Source organism: Musca vetustissima, unplaced genomic scaffold (assembly GCF_032173495.1).
Source record: "Musca vetustissima isolate MV318-11 ecotype Yass unplaced genomic scaffold, APGP_CSIRO_Mvet_v1 utg2026, whole genome shotgun sequence".
In the NCBI taxonomy this organism is placed as follows: Eukaryota; Metazoa; Arthropoda; class Insecta; order Diptera; family Muscidae; genus Musca; species Musca vetustissima.
Window position 1 is genome coordinate 290,504 of NW_026882717.1, and position 17,259 is coordinate 307,762.

A 17,259-nucleotide genomic window follows, 5' to 3' on the forward strand; every position below is an offset into this window, starting at 1 on the left:
ATAAAATTGTTATTTCAATAAATATTAAAAAAATGCAATGAGTAAGTGGGAGGGGACCGATGATTATGTTACCGTACATTATGTTAAGGGCTTGTAACTTTACATACATGTATTTGAAGACATAAAAAGGAAAAAATAAATTGCAAAAATATTTTTTTTTTTTTTAATTAATGAAAATTCATTCTTTTAGACGTAGTGAATTAGTTATTAATTTCTCTTTCGAGATGAGCTACATGATCGGAGTTGCAATGAAAAGGAAAGCCAGAGAGATACTGCATTCCCACCACTATGCGACGCGTTTCGCCATATGGGGCAATGTGCCTTACAAATGTCTTTACTTGATAAGTTATATTTATGTCAAATATTGTTGCGAAATTGCATTTACGAATTAAATTCAACCGTGTCAAGGTTCGGACGTTTGGCATCACACCAGAACATTCCTTTTCAGAGCAGATGTTTCTTGTAGTGACGGACTTTTTTCCATACAGACTACTCTGGTATGAGCTAGGATTATTGACATCGCTCGATAATTTGCAAAACAGCAGACCTATTTTTTGGAAAATACGATATTTTCGACAAAACGTCAAGCTGGAAAATGTGGAAGATCTTGACAGATTACATTTATTCTAGTTTTTGAGTTATCGTGTCCGCCATCCGTAGAAACACTGTTTTGAGAAAACCACTTTTAAAGTTTGAGAATCTCTTGATGCTAACAGAATAAATCGGCTATATATTCACGAGTAGTTGAGATTTTCACTCGGAATTTTTAGGTTCAATTTAAATAAAAAAAATCAATTTTTTGAAACCGAGAATGAGTGGCACTGTCCATATCGGAAATTATATCAAAATTAAGAAACGATCTACTAGAGTTTTTTTCAGTCGTTTTTTATGGCAGGTACCTTACAAGGATCATATTAACATGCCTTGATAATAATTGTTATTACAACATTATGGGGAATACAATTAGTTTGTTAAAAAAACGTACTTACTTGTATACACTATACACAGAAACATATGTAATTACTATGTATTTAAGCAAACAGACTATTCCGCCACCATAATAGTTTATTACCAGGCTTCATATTTTTACGGAAATCCAATTTATGCTTACATACATATTAAAGTTACATTTGTGTTTGTTTCCATGAATAATTGGAAATTCATATTATATTTACGTACACCGGTGAAAACCAATCCTTTTATCTATCTTTTATTTTTAATATGTCTGATCCATAACCCATAAGAATGTACAAATGTTTACTACAATAACAATTATTCTTGATATATTTATTTATTTTATATTTCATGTTGCCCAGAGTAAAGTGATTGACTGACTGACTGATTTAACGATTCATCAACGCCCAGACAAAACGGCTGAAGCTAGAATCTTGACATTTTGGGTGAGGGTCACTCTTGGCCCAAATGTGACGGATAAGGCTGGGTTTTGGAAATTCGTACTAGAAGGGTACGAAAAGTACTAAAAAGTACTAAATATGATATCATTTGTATTTGGCGAACCAGTAGAGCTAGAACTCTGAAATTTGGATTGAGGGTCACTGATGGAGTGTAGGACAGATGTACCAAAGGGTTTTTGGAAATTCGAACTACAACTATCTGAAATGTACGAAAATGTACTAAATTTGGTACAATTCTGTAGCATGAAAACGGATAGAGCTAAAAACTTGAAATTTGGAATGCGAATTAGGGTTGGGAAGTAGGGTCGATATAAGGAGATGGTTTTGAAACCGTGTACTCATGTGTACGAAAAGTACTATATGGTACTATATTTGGTACAAATTTGATTTGGAGGTACAAATGGAGCTGGAATCCTGAAAATTGAAAGTAACATTACCGTCGGAGTATAGGATTGTGATATGTACGTAGTTTTGGAAATTTGTTACTTATGTGTACGAAAAGTACTAAATCGTACTATAATTGGTACAATTTGGATTTGGGTGAACCGATAGAGCTGAAACAATGAAATTTGGAGTTAGGATCATTTTAGGGGTGTAGGATTGGGGTCAGGACTCAGTTTAAGACATTATTACTTATGGGTACTAAATGGTACTAAATTTGGTCAGGATCACTGTCGACGTGTAAGATTGATATATGCAGGAAGTTTTCAAATTTTGTACTTATGTGTACTAAATTTGGTACAATTTGAATTGTGGTTGAACCGATACAGTTGGAATCCTGAAATTTAGATTTTGGAGCACTGTGGGGGTGTTGGTTTGGGTTCAGTTGGAAGTTTTTGAAATTCGTACTACTGTGTACTAAATTTGGTACAATTTGTATTGTGGGTGAACCGATAGAGTTTGAATCCCGAAACATGGATTTATGATCACTGTGGGGGTGTATGAATGGGGTGTGAAGGAAGTTTTGGAAAGTTGTAATAATGAGTAACAAATTTGGTACAATTTGAATTGTGGGTGAACCAGTACAGTTTGAATCCTAAAACTTAGATTTAGGATCACTGTGGGGTGTTAGTTTGGGTTAAGTAGGAAATTTTGGAAATTCGTACTACTGTGTACTAAATTTGATACAATTTGGAATGTGGGTCAACCGATAAAGTTGGAATCCTGAATCTTCAATTTAGGATCAATGTGGGGGTGTAGGATTGGGGTATGTAGGAAGTTTTGGAAATTGGTACAACTATGTACTAAATTGGGTAGACTTTGAATTATGGGTGAACCAATAGTTTTTTGAAACCGAGAATGAGTGGCACTGTCCATATCGGAAATTATATCAAAATTAAGAAACGATCTACTAGAGTTTTTATCAGTCGTTTTTTATGGCAGGTACCTTACAAGGATCATATTAACATGCCTTGATAATAATTGTTATTACAACATTATGGGGAATACAATTAGTTTGTTAAAAAAACGTACTTGCCAAGGTATACACTATACACAGAAACATATGTAATTACTATGTATTTAAGCAAACAGACTATTCCGCCACCATAATAGTTTATTACCAGGCTTCATATTTTCACGGAAATCCAATTTATGCTTACATACATATTAAAGTTACATTTGTGTTTGTTTCCATGAATAATTGGAAATTCATATTATATTTACGTACACCGGTGAAAACCAATCCTTTTATCTATCTTTTATTTTTAATATGTCTGATCCATAACCCATAAGAATGTACAAATGTTTACTACAATAACAATTATTCTTGATATATTTATTTATTTTATATTTCATGTTGCCCAGTCTTTCCACCTTAAGGCTGTAAGCTACATTTCACAATCTATACTAATAAAAGAGTAAAGTGATTGACTGACTGACTGATTTAACGATTCATCAACGCCCAGACAAAACGGCTGAAGCTAGAATCTTGAAATTTTGGGTGAGGGTCACTCTTGGCCCAAATGTGACGGATAAGGCTGGGTTTTTGGAAATTCGTACTAGAAGGGTACGAAAAGTACTAAAAAGTACTAAATATGATATCATTTGTATTTGGCGAACCAGTAGAGCTAGAACTCTTAAATTTGGATTGAGGGTCACTGATGGAGTGTAGGATAGATGTACCAAAGGGTTTTTGGAAATTCGAACTACAACTATCTGAAATGTACGAAAATGTACTAAATTTGGTACAATTCTGTAGCATGAAAACGGATAGAGCTAAAAACTTGAAATTTGGAATGCGAATTAGGGTTGGGAAGTAGGGTCGATATAAGGAGATGGTTTTGAAACCGTGTACTCATGTGTACGAAAAGTACTATATGGTACTATATTTGGTACAAATTTGATTTGGAGGTACAAATGGAGCTAGAATCCTGAAAATTGAAAGTAACATTACCGTCGGAGTATAGGATTGTGATATGTACGTAGTTTTGGAAATTTGTTACTTATGTGTACGAAAAGTACTAAATCGTACTATAATTGGTACAATTTGGATTTGGGTGAACCGATAGAGCTGAAACAATGAAATTTGGAGTTAGGATCATTTTAGGGGTGTAGGATTGGGGTCAGGACTCAGTTTAAGACATTATTACTTATGGGTACTAAATGGTACTAAATTTGGTCAGGATCACTGTCGAGGTGTAAGAACTTTATTGAAGTTGTTGCAACTATAATAGGAGCTATATCTATATCTGAACAGATTTCAACAAAATTTGCCACGCGTTATGTTATAGTAACTTCAGTACGTTGTGCAAAATTGTTTGCCAATCGGACCCACCTGGGGAGTTTAATGCACCATTTATATCTAACTTCTAGGCTATACTAACTTCAGTACGTTGTGCAAACGTACTGACACGTTTTGTGTCAATCACCCTAGATTTGGGTTTTTGGTGCTCTATTTACCTAAAATCGGACGAAAATATATATGTAGAAGCTATATCTAAATCTGAATCGATTTCAACCAGACTTACCAAAGATTAATTTAGATAAACTTCAGTTCATTGTACAAGATTGTATGGCAATCGGGCAAGCATTGGGTCGTAAGTGCACAATAAAATCGGAAGAAAATATATATAGGAGCTATATCTAAATCTGAACCGATTTTTACAAAACTTAACACATATCATTCTAGACTTAATTTAGTGCGCTATGCCAAATTTTGTGCAAATCGAATGATATAAGGGGACTTTGGTACACCATTTACACTAAATCGGGCGAAATATATATGGGAGCCGATTTACAGGAAACTTAACACGCATCATTCTAGACTCAATTCAGTACGCCATGCCAAAATTCGTGCAAATCAAAAAATTTGCAGGGACTTTGGCGCACTATTTACCTAAAATCAGACGAAACTATATATGGAAGCTATATCTAAATCTGAACCGATTTTTACGAAACTTAGCACACATCATTCTTAATTTAGTGCGCTATGCCAAATTTCGTGCAAATCGAAACATATATTGGGACTTTGGTGCACCATTTACATTAACTCGGGAGCTATATCTAAATCTGAACCGATTTTTACGAAACGACATTACACAATTCACATTAAATCGGACGAAAATATATATGGGAGCCATATATAAATCCGAACAACTTTTTTCCAATTTCAATATGGTTCGTCCTTGGGCCGAATAAGTAACCTGTGCCAAATTTCATTCAATTCGGATCATAAATGCGACCTGTACTTTGTTTACAATTTAACATGAGCAGACAGGCGGACGGACGGACTTGCATAAATCAACTTAGAAAGTGATTCTATGCATATTCTGAAAAGGAACCATGTGTCTATCTCGTTTCCATTTGCATGTTACAAACATATGCACAAACACATAATACCCACCACGAAGTCCCTTTTTAGAAAACGTAAAACAAACATTTTATTTAGTTTCATAACACATAAACATTTTCAAGCCACTATATTTTAAATCGCTTTTCAAATTTTAATTGTTCTAAAATTATGTATATTGTTTCATCCATGTCTGTTTCAAAGAGCTCTTAAAGTGTAGCGGCACAAATAATAGAAATAAGCCTAAAGGGGTTTGCAGAATGGATCCGTTAAGCGTAACGCGGTCATTGTGCGGACCCATTAACAAACTATTTCAACTCATTTTTTTGTCAGAGTGACAAGGTGTATTTTTATAATATAATAAGATATGGCAACTTTGAGAATATTGGATATCAAAAGCTTTTTTATACTGAGAAAGCCTTTTGAAATGTAATTCAATTTCATTCAAGAACACATTCTCAACAATTTCAATTGTTTTGGTTTTCTGTGACAGTAAGCAACAGTTGTTTGCCAAAGCATCATCAATTAGCCGGCAGGTAATGGTGGCGGGCAGTATATTTTCCTATTCAAACCTACTTACATACATAAATTAGATTTTTTTTTAAATAATATATTAATACGGTGTTAATTTCATGCGATGAAATAGAAATAGACAACAAAATATTTGTGGCGTTTGTTTAATTTTAAAGATTTTAAATTCGATTTGATTTCAATATGTATAAGTTCGTTCTGAATTTAATTTCTACTTTTTTTAATTTTAGGACATTGAACAAACATTCCACAAAGATGAGCACCCCGAAAGTTCCCTATGTTACCCATAATAATGGCAGCAAAATGCAAGCAATCGGATTGGGCACCTATACTGTAAGTAAATACGAAAATATATGGTCAATAAAATGCATTTTTAAAACCTTCTTACTAGAAAGTGTCAATGTTTACGATCAATTGTCGCTTGTCGTTTCCACCACTAGTACTGCACCCAAAGTCAAAAGGCATATAATTACAGATTAATAAACTATTCAATTAATATGTGGCGCTCTTCAAGAAAGATAGTAAATTTGTATTCTAGTTGCGATAATTCTTATCTTATAAGTTGTATATGTGTGTATGAAGATGTTTTCCACTAGACTATCAGATGTTGTGAGCATGATTATCTCAAAAGAATGTACAGTGAAAGAGATTCGCATTGTTATTGTTTATAAAATCGAACGGCCGGTCGCAAACCGTATTTAAATTTTTATGACGCTTTTTGTACTATGTATGCATATATTCTTGATCAGAACACAATTATATACAGATTTACCCATGCCCGTCCGTTATAATTTGCATATACATTACTGCTACTCCTAAGATGTTTACTATTGAAAATGAGATATTTCGATACACGTTTTTGTATAGACCCCATATAACGTTAACTCCCAAATATTTGGTATCATGGTCTGTAATTTAGTATTTCGAATTCTCATTGGGTAGCAATTTAGGTTAGACCCCCTATAATGATAGCTCCCAAATTTTGTCATTTTGGGAAGTTTGAGCATGTTTTACGGCCAAATTAGCTGTTGAATTCCCATTGGTTTGCACATATTTCCGTCGAAAATTGTCGATATTGGTCCACTTTTTAGCCCCCATTGTTGCCGCCATATAAAAATGTGTATCGATCATAAGTAGTATGAATGTCCACCTAATGGTGGAGGGTATAAAAAGATCGTTCCGGTCAAAATCAATAATCATGGATGATTAGGATATGAAAAGTGAATTGTCAAAACCTGAAGTCTAATATTGGAGTTCGACATATGTATCTTCGGAATTGCTCTTTTTATGCCCTTCCCCACACTGTGGTGCATACGACTGTAAAAGGCAAAAGGAAATGGGATAGACACATGGTTTGTTTTGGGAATATGCATAGAATCACTTTATGCGTCGATTTATGTGTGTCCGTTTGTCTGTCTGTCCATGTTAAATTATAAACAAAGTACAGGTCGCAGTTATGATCCGAATTGGGTGACATTTGATACAGCTTTCGATTTGCACAAAATTTTTCATAGCGTACTGAATTAAGTCTAGAATGATGTGTGTTAAGTTTCGTGAAAATCGGTTTAGATTTAGATATAGCTCCATATATATTTTCGTCCGATTTTAAGTAAATGGTGCACCAAACTCCTAAAGTTTGTCCTACAACTTTGTACAATGTATCAAGTTGAGACTAGAATGACGTTGTTGCGTTTTGTTGAAATTGTTGCAGATGAAAACATAGCTTCCATATATATTTCGAAGGGGTCTGATTGTGAGATTAAATTTTCAATAGTGCAGCATTACGAATAGCCTGTATCAAGTTTTCATTAAATCATGTTAAATAAATAATGTTTGTTCAATTTCATGTCAATGTTCCTTCGAAAAGGCGACGACGTTGAATGTACTTAAAGTGGTGAAAGGTATCATATAGTCGACCCAGTCCGAATTTTCTACTTTCCTTACTGTTTGTGAGAAATTGTGTCGCCTTTGTGATTTTATTGAGACTCAAAACACTAAACAATTTAAAAATTCAACTTCTGCGAATTTGTGTATATAAAAAAAAACAAAGTACAGTCGAAATCGCTTTTAACGACGGTCAAGGGACTGGAAAATTTTGTCGCTATAAACCACAGCTATATAAAATAAAGTGCAGATTTTTTAGGGATTATTGAATACTTTTATTATGACCGATATGTCGTTATAAAGTCCTATTTATAATTTGTGAACCTCAAATAACATAGACTGCAAGAATCTACTATTTTTTACTCCGATAACACTTTTTTCCTTTATGATATCGAAAAAATAGTAAAATCGAGTAGATTCTTGCAGTACGGGAAAAGACCATTTGAATAACTTTTGAGCGATTTAAGCATGTAAGTCAACTCACGCATTTATGAAAGAAATTGCAGATCGCCGACATTGCAATGAAATGAATTCTAATCAACTCAAACGCCAAACAAACTCTAACATGTGGTAGCAAAACTTTTCTTAACATTTGTTTTTACATCTTTTACTCCTCTTTTTTATAACATTAAAACCGTGCTGCATCCTGTTGAATAAACTTAATGTTAACTTGGTGCGATTTGGGCGTTGTTGTTTTATTGGTTTTTAATGGATGACCGACCCCTACCTAAACCCCTTAAGTCATTGGGTGGTGATTGCGAACGTGCTGTACGCGATGCAATTGATGTTGGCTATAGACACATCGACACCGCATATTTCTATGAAAATGAACATGAGGTTGGAAAAGCCGTGAAAGACAAAATTGCCGAGGGTGTCATCAAACGAGAAGATATTTTCATCGTTTCAAAGGTAATTAAAAATAATGCTGCAAGCTTCAGATTTTTGCTTGTGCTGTTTATGGATGCAAATTGTGAATGAGATGTGAAAATGATTTTTTGTTTTATATTACAGCTATGGTGTCATTTTCATGAACCTGAACGTGTTGAATACGCATGTCGCAAATCGTTGGCAAACTTTGGTTTGGATTATATTGATTTATATTTAATGCATTGGCCCTATTCGTACGTTTATCGTGGTGATGATGTTATGATGCCAACCAATGCCAAAGGTGATGTTGAATTAAGGTATATAACACTTTTTTGAGTATTTGAAATCTATATATGCCAACTCCGAAATATAATCTGTAAGGAAAGGAGTCCAATCTTGACTAGTGTCATTCTAGACGTAATTCAAAAAGTTATGTGAAATTTACTTGAAAACGGATGTTAATCTAAACTACCAATCTAAATATAAACTGTTTTTGATCAATTGCAATAGGGTATATCCTTGGGCCAATTGATTTAGAAAGCGTTTCAAATATCATCAAAAGTAACTATGTATGTTTCTTGTTTTCTTTTGCATGTTGCAAACAAATGTCAATAATTGATGCTAATAATTTAAATTTCCAATAGAAGACATGATGCCTAATGGATCCTTGCAAAATATATATTCATAGCACATTTTAAATATTTTTTAAATTCAGGATATCACAATGAATTTATGGTTTTTTTAATAAAGGCTAATTTATTTATTACTTTTTTTATTCTCTTTTAAGTGATGTCGATTATTTGGACACCTGGAGAGCTATGGAAAAACTGCTAGAAAAAGGTTTGGTCAAGAATATTGGTGTATCTAATTTCAATTCGGAGCAATTAGCCCGCCTATTGGCTAATTGCAAAATCAAACCAATTCATAATCAAATTGAATGTCATCCCGGTTTAAATCAAAAGTCGTTAATTGCTCTCTGCAAAAAACATGATATTGTTGTAACGGCCTATTGTCCACTCGGAAGACCAGAACCAGCCAAAAAATTACCCGTTTATTTATTCGACGATAAAGTAAAGGCAATTGGTGAAAAATATAACAAAAGTCCCGCACAGGTGGTATTGAGATATTTGGTAAGTAATTGTTATTATTTATTTCCGTGAGAATACATTTCTGACATTATTACTTTGCAGATTGAACTTGGTGCTGTTCCCATTCCAAAGTCCGTTAATAAAAATCGTATCGTTGAAAATTTTAATGTTTTCGACTTTAAACTTTCTCCTGAAGATCATAAGATAATGGATTCATATAATACCGGTGATCGTTTGATTCCCATGGAGCATGCTAAAAAGAGCCCTCACTATCCATTCAATATTGAGTATTGAAAACAATATTCAGAACTTATTTATAATCTCGTATTTTAAAATGAAAGTGCTTTAAATGTGCTTTAAAAATACAATTAATAAAGCTTAAATGTATATAAAGAAAATCCAGTATATGTACATATAATCTAGAAAATTAGTACTATAACTAAATTAGATTCTTGCTTAATTAAAAAAAAAAATCGAAGTGGACATACTTTAATCAGGATGCAATTGATTACTATAGGTCTCTCATCTCTTTTCTTCTCGTGGATGACCACAATGAAACTGACGGTCTGAGAGTGCTACATCCACATAAGTGACTACACATCCCCAACCCTAACCTAACCTGTTGTAACAGTTCGGCTGTAATCATATGATTTTGGCTATAGATGTGGTAGAAGTATTAATGCGTTCATTACTGTGTGTGGAAAGTGTGTCCGGCCAAGGATTGTCAACTCAGCAACAGCAGTTCAAACTATCTTTGGAAGCTAATTCTACAAACACATTTGGTAACCATAAAACAAATTTCAGAAATTTTTAATGGATAATTATACCTTCAGCCTTATGGCTAATGAGGGTGTATACATTTGACACGGTGAAAATGTGCACCATCGAAATATTGGTTCTAGACCCCATATTTCTTTGGACCAAATCCGTTTCAGAACATTTTGATTTCATCCAAATTTTGCCCATCTTATTATTTCTTTCAAACTTAGTTCAAGTTTGAAGATGGGGAATATCGGTCCACTCCTTTTGGTACCTCCCACCCAGGGTCTAGGCCTAAATGCGGGTTATAGTTCGTTATCGAACCTTAGAAGGAATGGCAATGATATGCCCCGTGCTGCTAAAATTTACTATCTTGTCGATGCATCATCTGCAACTTGTAAGAATGTTACATTTTTTATTACGATTACATATTTTCCTTTATTATATCGAAAAATAGTAAACATTTGGTCTGTTCCCTTACTGCAAGAATCTACTCGATTTTACTATTTTCTTCGATATCATAAAGGAAAATTCGTTATCGGAGTAAAAAGTAGTAAATTCTTGCAGTACGGGAACATACCAATTAGTAGGTTCTGACAATACGGGAACAGATTTATTGATATGCCATCCATCTTATAATAGTATTATCAGTATATACGGGAACACACTAATAACAAAAAGCTTTCGTATTTTTGTACAATTGCATGTTATCATGACAGAACAATAGCACCTGGCTGCCAATATTGCATTTGACAGACAGACGGCATTTGCTTACGACATGCATCAGAACATTAACAGGTTCCATAGAATGCATCTAAAATTGTTAACGCCTAGTATTTGGCAGCAGACAAAACTATTCCAGAATTCTGCCCACAGCCAATTTAAACGTTTACTAAATAATACAAATCTTTGCTTGGAAAATAATTTAAATTGTCGCACAACAAGAACAACAAAGGAAATCAACGCCGCATCATTAGACCCAGAGAATAGTGGTAAGTCTTCTCTCGATGTTGCGCTCTCGTGAGTAGAACTATTTTGAAGTGCAAAAAAAGCTTTTTTCGCGAACGATATCTGTTGAATGGATTTTGTTTTAGTATTTGTTGTCATTTCTTTAAGTAGGTATTATTTGTCCACGGGCGACAACACTTCTTGAAACTTCTACAGAACTAACTGGAAATAAATATCATCCTCTTTACCGCAGTTTCTATTTCGGCAAAAGACAATTTTCAACTAATTACAGTAAAATGGCTCCAGTTTTGGCACCAAAAGTAAAATTGAACAATGGTTACGAAATGCCTGTTTTGGGTTTGGGAACGTATGAGGTGAGTTGTGATTTTTTATATGTATATGATGTATTTGCATATTTGTTTATATAGACGCCTTTCAATGTTACATTTCATGAAAAATTTGTGGTTGATGTATTTTTAAATTTGCTTTTTAATTGTTTTCAATTCCTTTCAAAGCAAATGGAAATTATAGCGAAACCGGCAACAAGGCCTTGAGCGGCATTTTTTACTTATCAAATTTCCAGCGTTACCGTATTATGAAATTTCAATCAAAAACAGTGGTAGTATGCAAATCATGCAATGTTTACATTCGACATTTTATACCCCCCAACATAAGGTGATGTGTATATTAAATTTGTCATTCCGTTTGCAACATCGAAATATTCACCGGCGAATACTTAAAGTATATATATTCTCCATCAGAATAAAGTTCTATGTCGTTGAAATCACGATAGGGACGCAATATTTGAGATAGAGCTTTGTAAATGAGGTAGACCCCATATAATGGTAGCCCCAAATATTCGGTATTATGGGAATTTTTTACACATTTTTTAACGGAATTGACATACAGAATCAGCATAATTATAATTTTTTTTATTATTCCAAATATTTGCTAGTCGGCGTTCACATTGTGAGCAAATCACGCAAAATTTTGTTTGCTGTCAAATAATTTTGTTTGCCCAAAATCAGCTGTTTTTGTGTTTGCCATTGAAAATTGGTCTGTTCCCGTACTGCAAGAATCTATTAGTTTTTACTATTATGTTCGATATCATAAAGGAAAAATGTGTTATCGTAGCAAAAAGTAGTAGATTCTTGCAGTACGGGAACAAACCAAATATTTTGTGTTCAGATTATGGCAAAGAAATGTTTAGGTGTATCTGGTTACTTTTCCAGTAACATTTATTCAGTAAGTACTAGTTCAGAGAGTAAGCCATTTTTACTCTCTTTTGTGATAAAACTGAAAAAAGTAAACAGACAACATTTAGTAAGATTTAGCAAATAAACAGCTGATTCAAGAAAACATTTTGTTTGCGCCAAAATAAACAAACAAAGGACGAACAAAATTATTTTGTATTGCATTTAATATTAAAAATATAATGAACAATAAAAGAAAAATTGATTTGGTATGTTCCCCGGGAACATTTAAGCTTCCTGCATCAACACATTGCCCTCTTTCTGGAACATTCCTAAAAATATACTTTCTAATTTATTGAAACTTTGCATAACTTACGAATTTTCTTCCATTTTCTGTAATTTTTATACAACTTAACTTGAAATTGAACTTTTCAAATTAAAAAAATGTTTTGAATAATTTTTGTGTTTGGTCGTAAAACTGCTGATCCGAAATTGGCTGAGTTTGCGAAATCTTACTGCACAAAATTCTTTCAGTAAACTCCAGTAAGTTTGTTGTTGTTGAACGGTCAATTTTGCTCGCTCACTTGACTCTCTTTTACTGGATTTTTGGGTAAACAGACAACATTTAGTAACATTTGGTAACAATTGTTACCAAATATCGAGTAAACAGACAGAGCTATTATTCGGTATTTTGGCATTTTTAACCGAATTAGATCTAATATGATTTTTGAGGCTTTCAAGGGGTGTCAACTCTTCCTACTAAAAATGATCATTATTGTTTACATTTTTAGGAAATCCCCCATATCCGAATTTCGGTTTTTAGGGGAGTTTGAACAATTGCTCCTCATTGAGTACCAAAAATTATCAATATTGGTACACCCATCATTCGGAATTTTGGGAGGTTTTTGGCATGTTTTTAACCGAATTCGATCTAATTGGATTTATAAAATTTTTATGGGGTTTCAAATCTTCCTGCTAAAAATTATCGATATCAGTTTATGGTTTGGTATAGCTCCCATTCCTTTTTCCGTATTTTGTAGACTTTAGCCATATTTTCCAATCGATAATTTGGTATAAATGGTTCTGGAAGGCTGACAAATTCGTGTGGTGTACATGTAGGTCCAAGCTTTTATATTAATAAATTTAAGTGTCTGTAATTTAGAACCGTATTTTTTGGAGAATGAATAATCTACTACCACAAAAGGCCAAAACATAGTCCCCATATAAATGTCCCCATCGACTTAATCAATTTAAAATGTTCGACCCGGCCGAAGTTAACGACGTTCTTTCTTGTTTCCATTACCTAAAGTCAATTTACATAAGTTGAATAAAGCAGCTGAACTTAGATCTATAGATGGTACAATTTGTGAATTGTAATGAAATATAAGCCACTAAAAATAGTTGGCTACAAAACTCCTTTCAAAATAAAAATGAATGGGAGTGTTATAAGTAGCCTCAATTTTACTTTTTGCGTCTTGTCCTATTTTCTGTTACTGTACTGATCCATTGTGGATTCTATTAAGGTTTCTACCTCAATTCCATACAATAACTATAATAACTCCATCTCCTGCCTGCTTAACCGTTAAGTTTTAATATTTAGCACATGGGGTTCTTTATGAATGTGCTTGTACTGAAGGATAAATAAATTCAATTGTGTGATGAAATCCTGAAAAATGTTGTTTGGCTTTAGCGATTTTTTGTGTATGTTTCTGGAAGACTTGGACACCAATCCGCTTCATTAGATATTTAATATTTATTTAACTCTTGGCGGGATAAATTTAAGTTAATATTTTACTTGCACCTTTCAATGTTACGAGAACAAAGAATTTTAGTATGAATTCCAATTCAATTTTTATACTTAAAGCTGAAGAAATCTAAATGCGAAAATGCTGTACGTGAAGCTCTGAATATAGGTTATCGTCATATTGATACAGCATTTCTCTACCGAAATGAAAACATTATCGGACGTGTTCTAAAGGAGCACATTGAACAGAAACGTATTGAGCGTGAAGAGATATTTTTGGTTACCAAATTGTGGAATATTCACCATGAACCACATCGTGTAAAATATGCATGCCGTAAACAGATGGAAGCTTTATGTGTCGATTATATAGATTTGTATCTAATGCATTCGCCCATTGGATATAAATATGTGGATGACGAAGCATTAATGCCTCACGAGGATGACAAATTACAAACAAAGTATGTTTTGTATAGTTACCAAAGACTTGTGAAAAAATGTAATTTGTTCTTTAATTTCAAGTGATGTTGATTATGTTGAAACATACAAGGCCATGGAGGAATTAGTCAAAATCGGATGGGTGCGTAGTTTAGGATTATCCAATTTTAATATATCACAAATGCAAAGAATATTGGATAACTGTACAATAAAGCCTGTAACAAATCAAGTGGAATGTCATCCGGCTCTCAATCAATTGAAATTAAGAGATTTTTGTTCGAAACATAATATAATAGTGACGGCCTATTCGCCCTTAGCTAGACCAAAGCCTACGAAGCCATTGCCTATATTTTATCAATCAATGGAATTACAACAAATTGCCGACAAATATCAAAAGTCTAAAGCTCAAATTGTTCTAAGATATTTGGTAATCTTAAACCCCTCTAGTATTTTGTTATAAATTCAAATAATTTATGATTGATATTCTTACAGATAGACATAGGCACAGTCCCCATACCAAAATCTGCGAAATCGGAGCGCTTAATTGAAAACATAGATATTTTTGATTTTCAATTAAATAAAGAAGAAATTAATGTTATAAATAATTTCAATAACAATTTACGTTTGTGGCGCAATGAGATGGCCAGTATTCATCCTTATTGGCCATTCAATGAAGACTGAATTATGCATAGTTTATATTACTAATTAGCGAATAATATATAAACTTTAATTAATAAAAACTTTGAGCTATTATAATATTAAACAACTGTATTTTATTGAACTTAAATATATGTATACTTCTCCGCCAAATATAATATTTTATGAAAATATTTGAAGAGGTTTTAGGTATAAGACATTCTTAAAGACTTAATGCAGGATTTTGAATAATATAATATAATTAAATTATCAATTAAATGATTAGTTAATATTTGAAATGCAATTTTCTAATTTATCTTATAGTCCAAAAATAATGAAGGAGAAATTGCTGTTAAACATGCCATAGATGTCGGCTATCGTCACATTGATACGGCTTATTTCTATCAAAATGAAGCTGAAATTGGTAAAGCCATTAGAGATAAAATTGCTGAGGGTGTTGTAAAAAGAGAGGACATATTTTTGGTGACCAAGGTAATGATATTTTTGTAAAATCACAAGCTAATTGTTATTTAATGTAATATTCGTCGTTGTAGTTGTGGAATATTCACCACGAACCTGAACGTGTCGAAGGTGCATGTCGCAAACAACTAGAATTACTTGGCTTAGATTACATTGACTTGTATCTTATGCACTTGCCCGTGGGTTACAAATATGTCAACGAAGAAAGTCTCTTGCCCAAGAATGAAGATGGTGTCTTGCAGTTATCGTAAGTTGTTTACATCACAAAATCTTCTTATAATGTATAAATTTAAATTTCTTAGTGATGTCGACTATTTGGAAACATATAAAGCCATGGAGAAGCTAGTTAAACTTGGCTTGGTGCGTAGCATTGGTGTATCCAATTTCAATAGTGAACAATTGCAAAGAGTTTTGGATAATTGTGAAATTAAACCAGTAACCAACCAAGTGGAATGCTCGCCCGCCTTGAATCAACGTAAATTAACGCAATTCTGTAAGGAACGTGATATTACGCTTACCGCCTATTCACCACTTGGTCGGCCCAAACCTGATGAAAAGAAGCCAGAATTTTACTATTCAGATAAAACCAAGGCGTTGGCTGATAAATACAACAAAACGCCTGCACAAATTATTTTGCGTTATTTGGTATGGCAAAAATGTAATTAATTAATTTATAAATATACATATTTAACATTTAATTTGGTATTTTTTTAGGTTGATATTGGTGTTATTCCCATTCCGAAATCATCTAATCCCAAACGTATTGAAGAAAATTTCAATATTTTCGATTTCAAATTGTCACCAGAAGATATTGCCGTTATGGACACATTCCATACTGGTGAACGTTTGGTGCCATTTAATTTAATCAAGGCACAAAATCATAAATACTGGCCATTCAGCATTGAATTTTAAAGATTGTTGTACAAATTATTTAAGTCATTTCAATGTGTATATAATACATCGATTGTATTCAGAATAAAATTGTTATTTCAATAAATATTAAAAAAATGCAATGAGTAAGTGGGAGGGGACCGATGATTATGTTACCGCCCTGTCGTACATTCAACTAACTTTAAACTAATTGAAAACTAACTTTTTTTCAATTAGTAGTGGTTGATAAATCGACTTTTTTACCTGTAACCAACTGACTATTTTTACATTGTGATGTCCTACGAAGTAGTCAATTGTCCGAATTTGCACTACTTTCAGTTAACTTTATAGTCAGTTATCCAGCAGTTAACTTATAGTTAACTTTTTGCAGTTAGCTATATATCTACTTGTTTAAATACGCTTTTAGTTAATTTTTTTTTAAACTAACTATTTGTAAGTCAAATTGTATTCAGAGAAAAGTTAGTTTTTTGCACGTTAGGTGAAAAGCCACTATTTGTATCTTGCTGAAATAAAACGAGGTTTAAAAATTTACATTATTATAAAACAACAATTTATTAATATAAAAAAAAACATAACAAGGATCACATCATTTATCACA

The 17,259-nt window shown here is 33.0% G+C and overlaps 2 protein-coding genes across 2 annotated transcripts; both read left to right on the forward strand.

Moving 5' to 3' along the window:
- The first annotated feature begins 37 nt into the window (after positions 1-37).
- On the forward strand, positions 38-9,875 carry LOC133329375 (1,5-anhydro-D-fructose reductase-like). The gene is made up of 7 exons (XM_061537850.1): positions 38-41; positions 5,699-5,741; positions 5,967-6,069; positions 8,362-8,529; positions 8,632-8,804; positions 9,275-9,617; positions 9,678-9,875. Exons 1-7 carry the CDS (start codon positions 38-40, stop codon positions 9,867-9,869), a joined length of 1,026 nt encoding a protein of 341 aa, XP_061393834.1. The 3' UTR covers positions 9,870-9,875.
- A 1,679-nt stretch (positions 9,876-11,554) lies between these two features.
- On the forward strand, positions 11,555-16,682 carry LOC133329382 (1,5-anhydro-D-fructose reductase-like). The gene is made up of 5 exons (XM_061537855.1): positions 11,555-11,656; positions 15,615-15,782; positions 15,845-16,017; positions 16,073-16,415; positions 16,485-16,682. Exons 1-5 carry the CDS (start codon positions 11,579-11,581, stop codon positions 16,680-16,682), a joined length of 960 nt encoding a protein of 319 aa, XP_061393839.1. The 5' UTR covers positions 11,555-11,578.
- Positions 16,683-17,259: the final 577 nt, after the last annotated feature.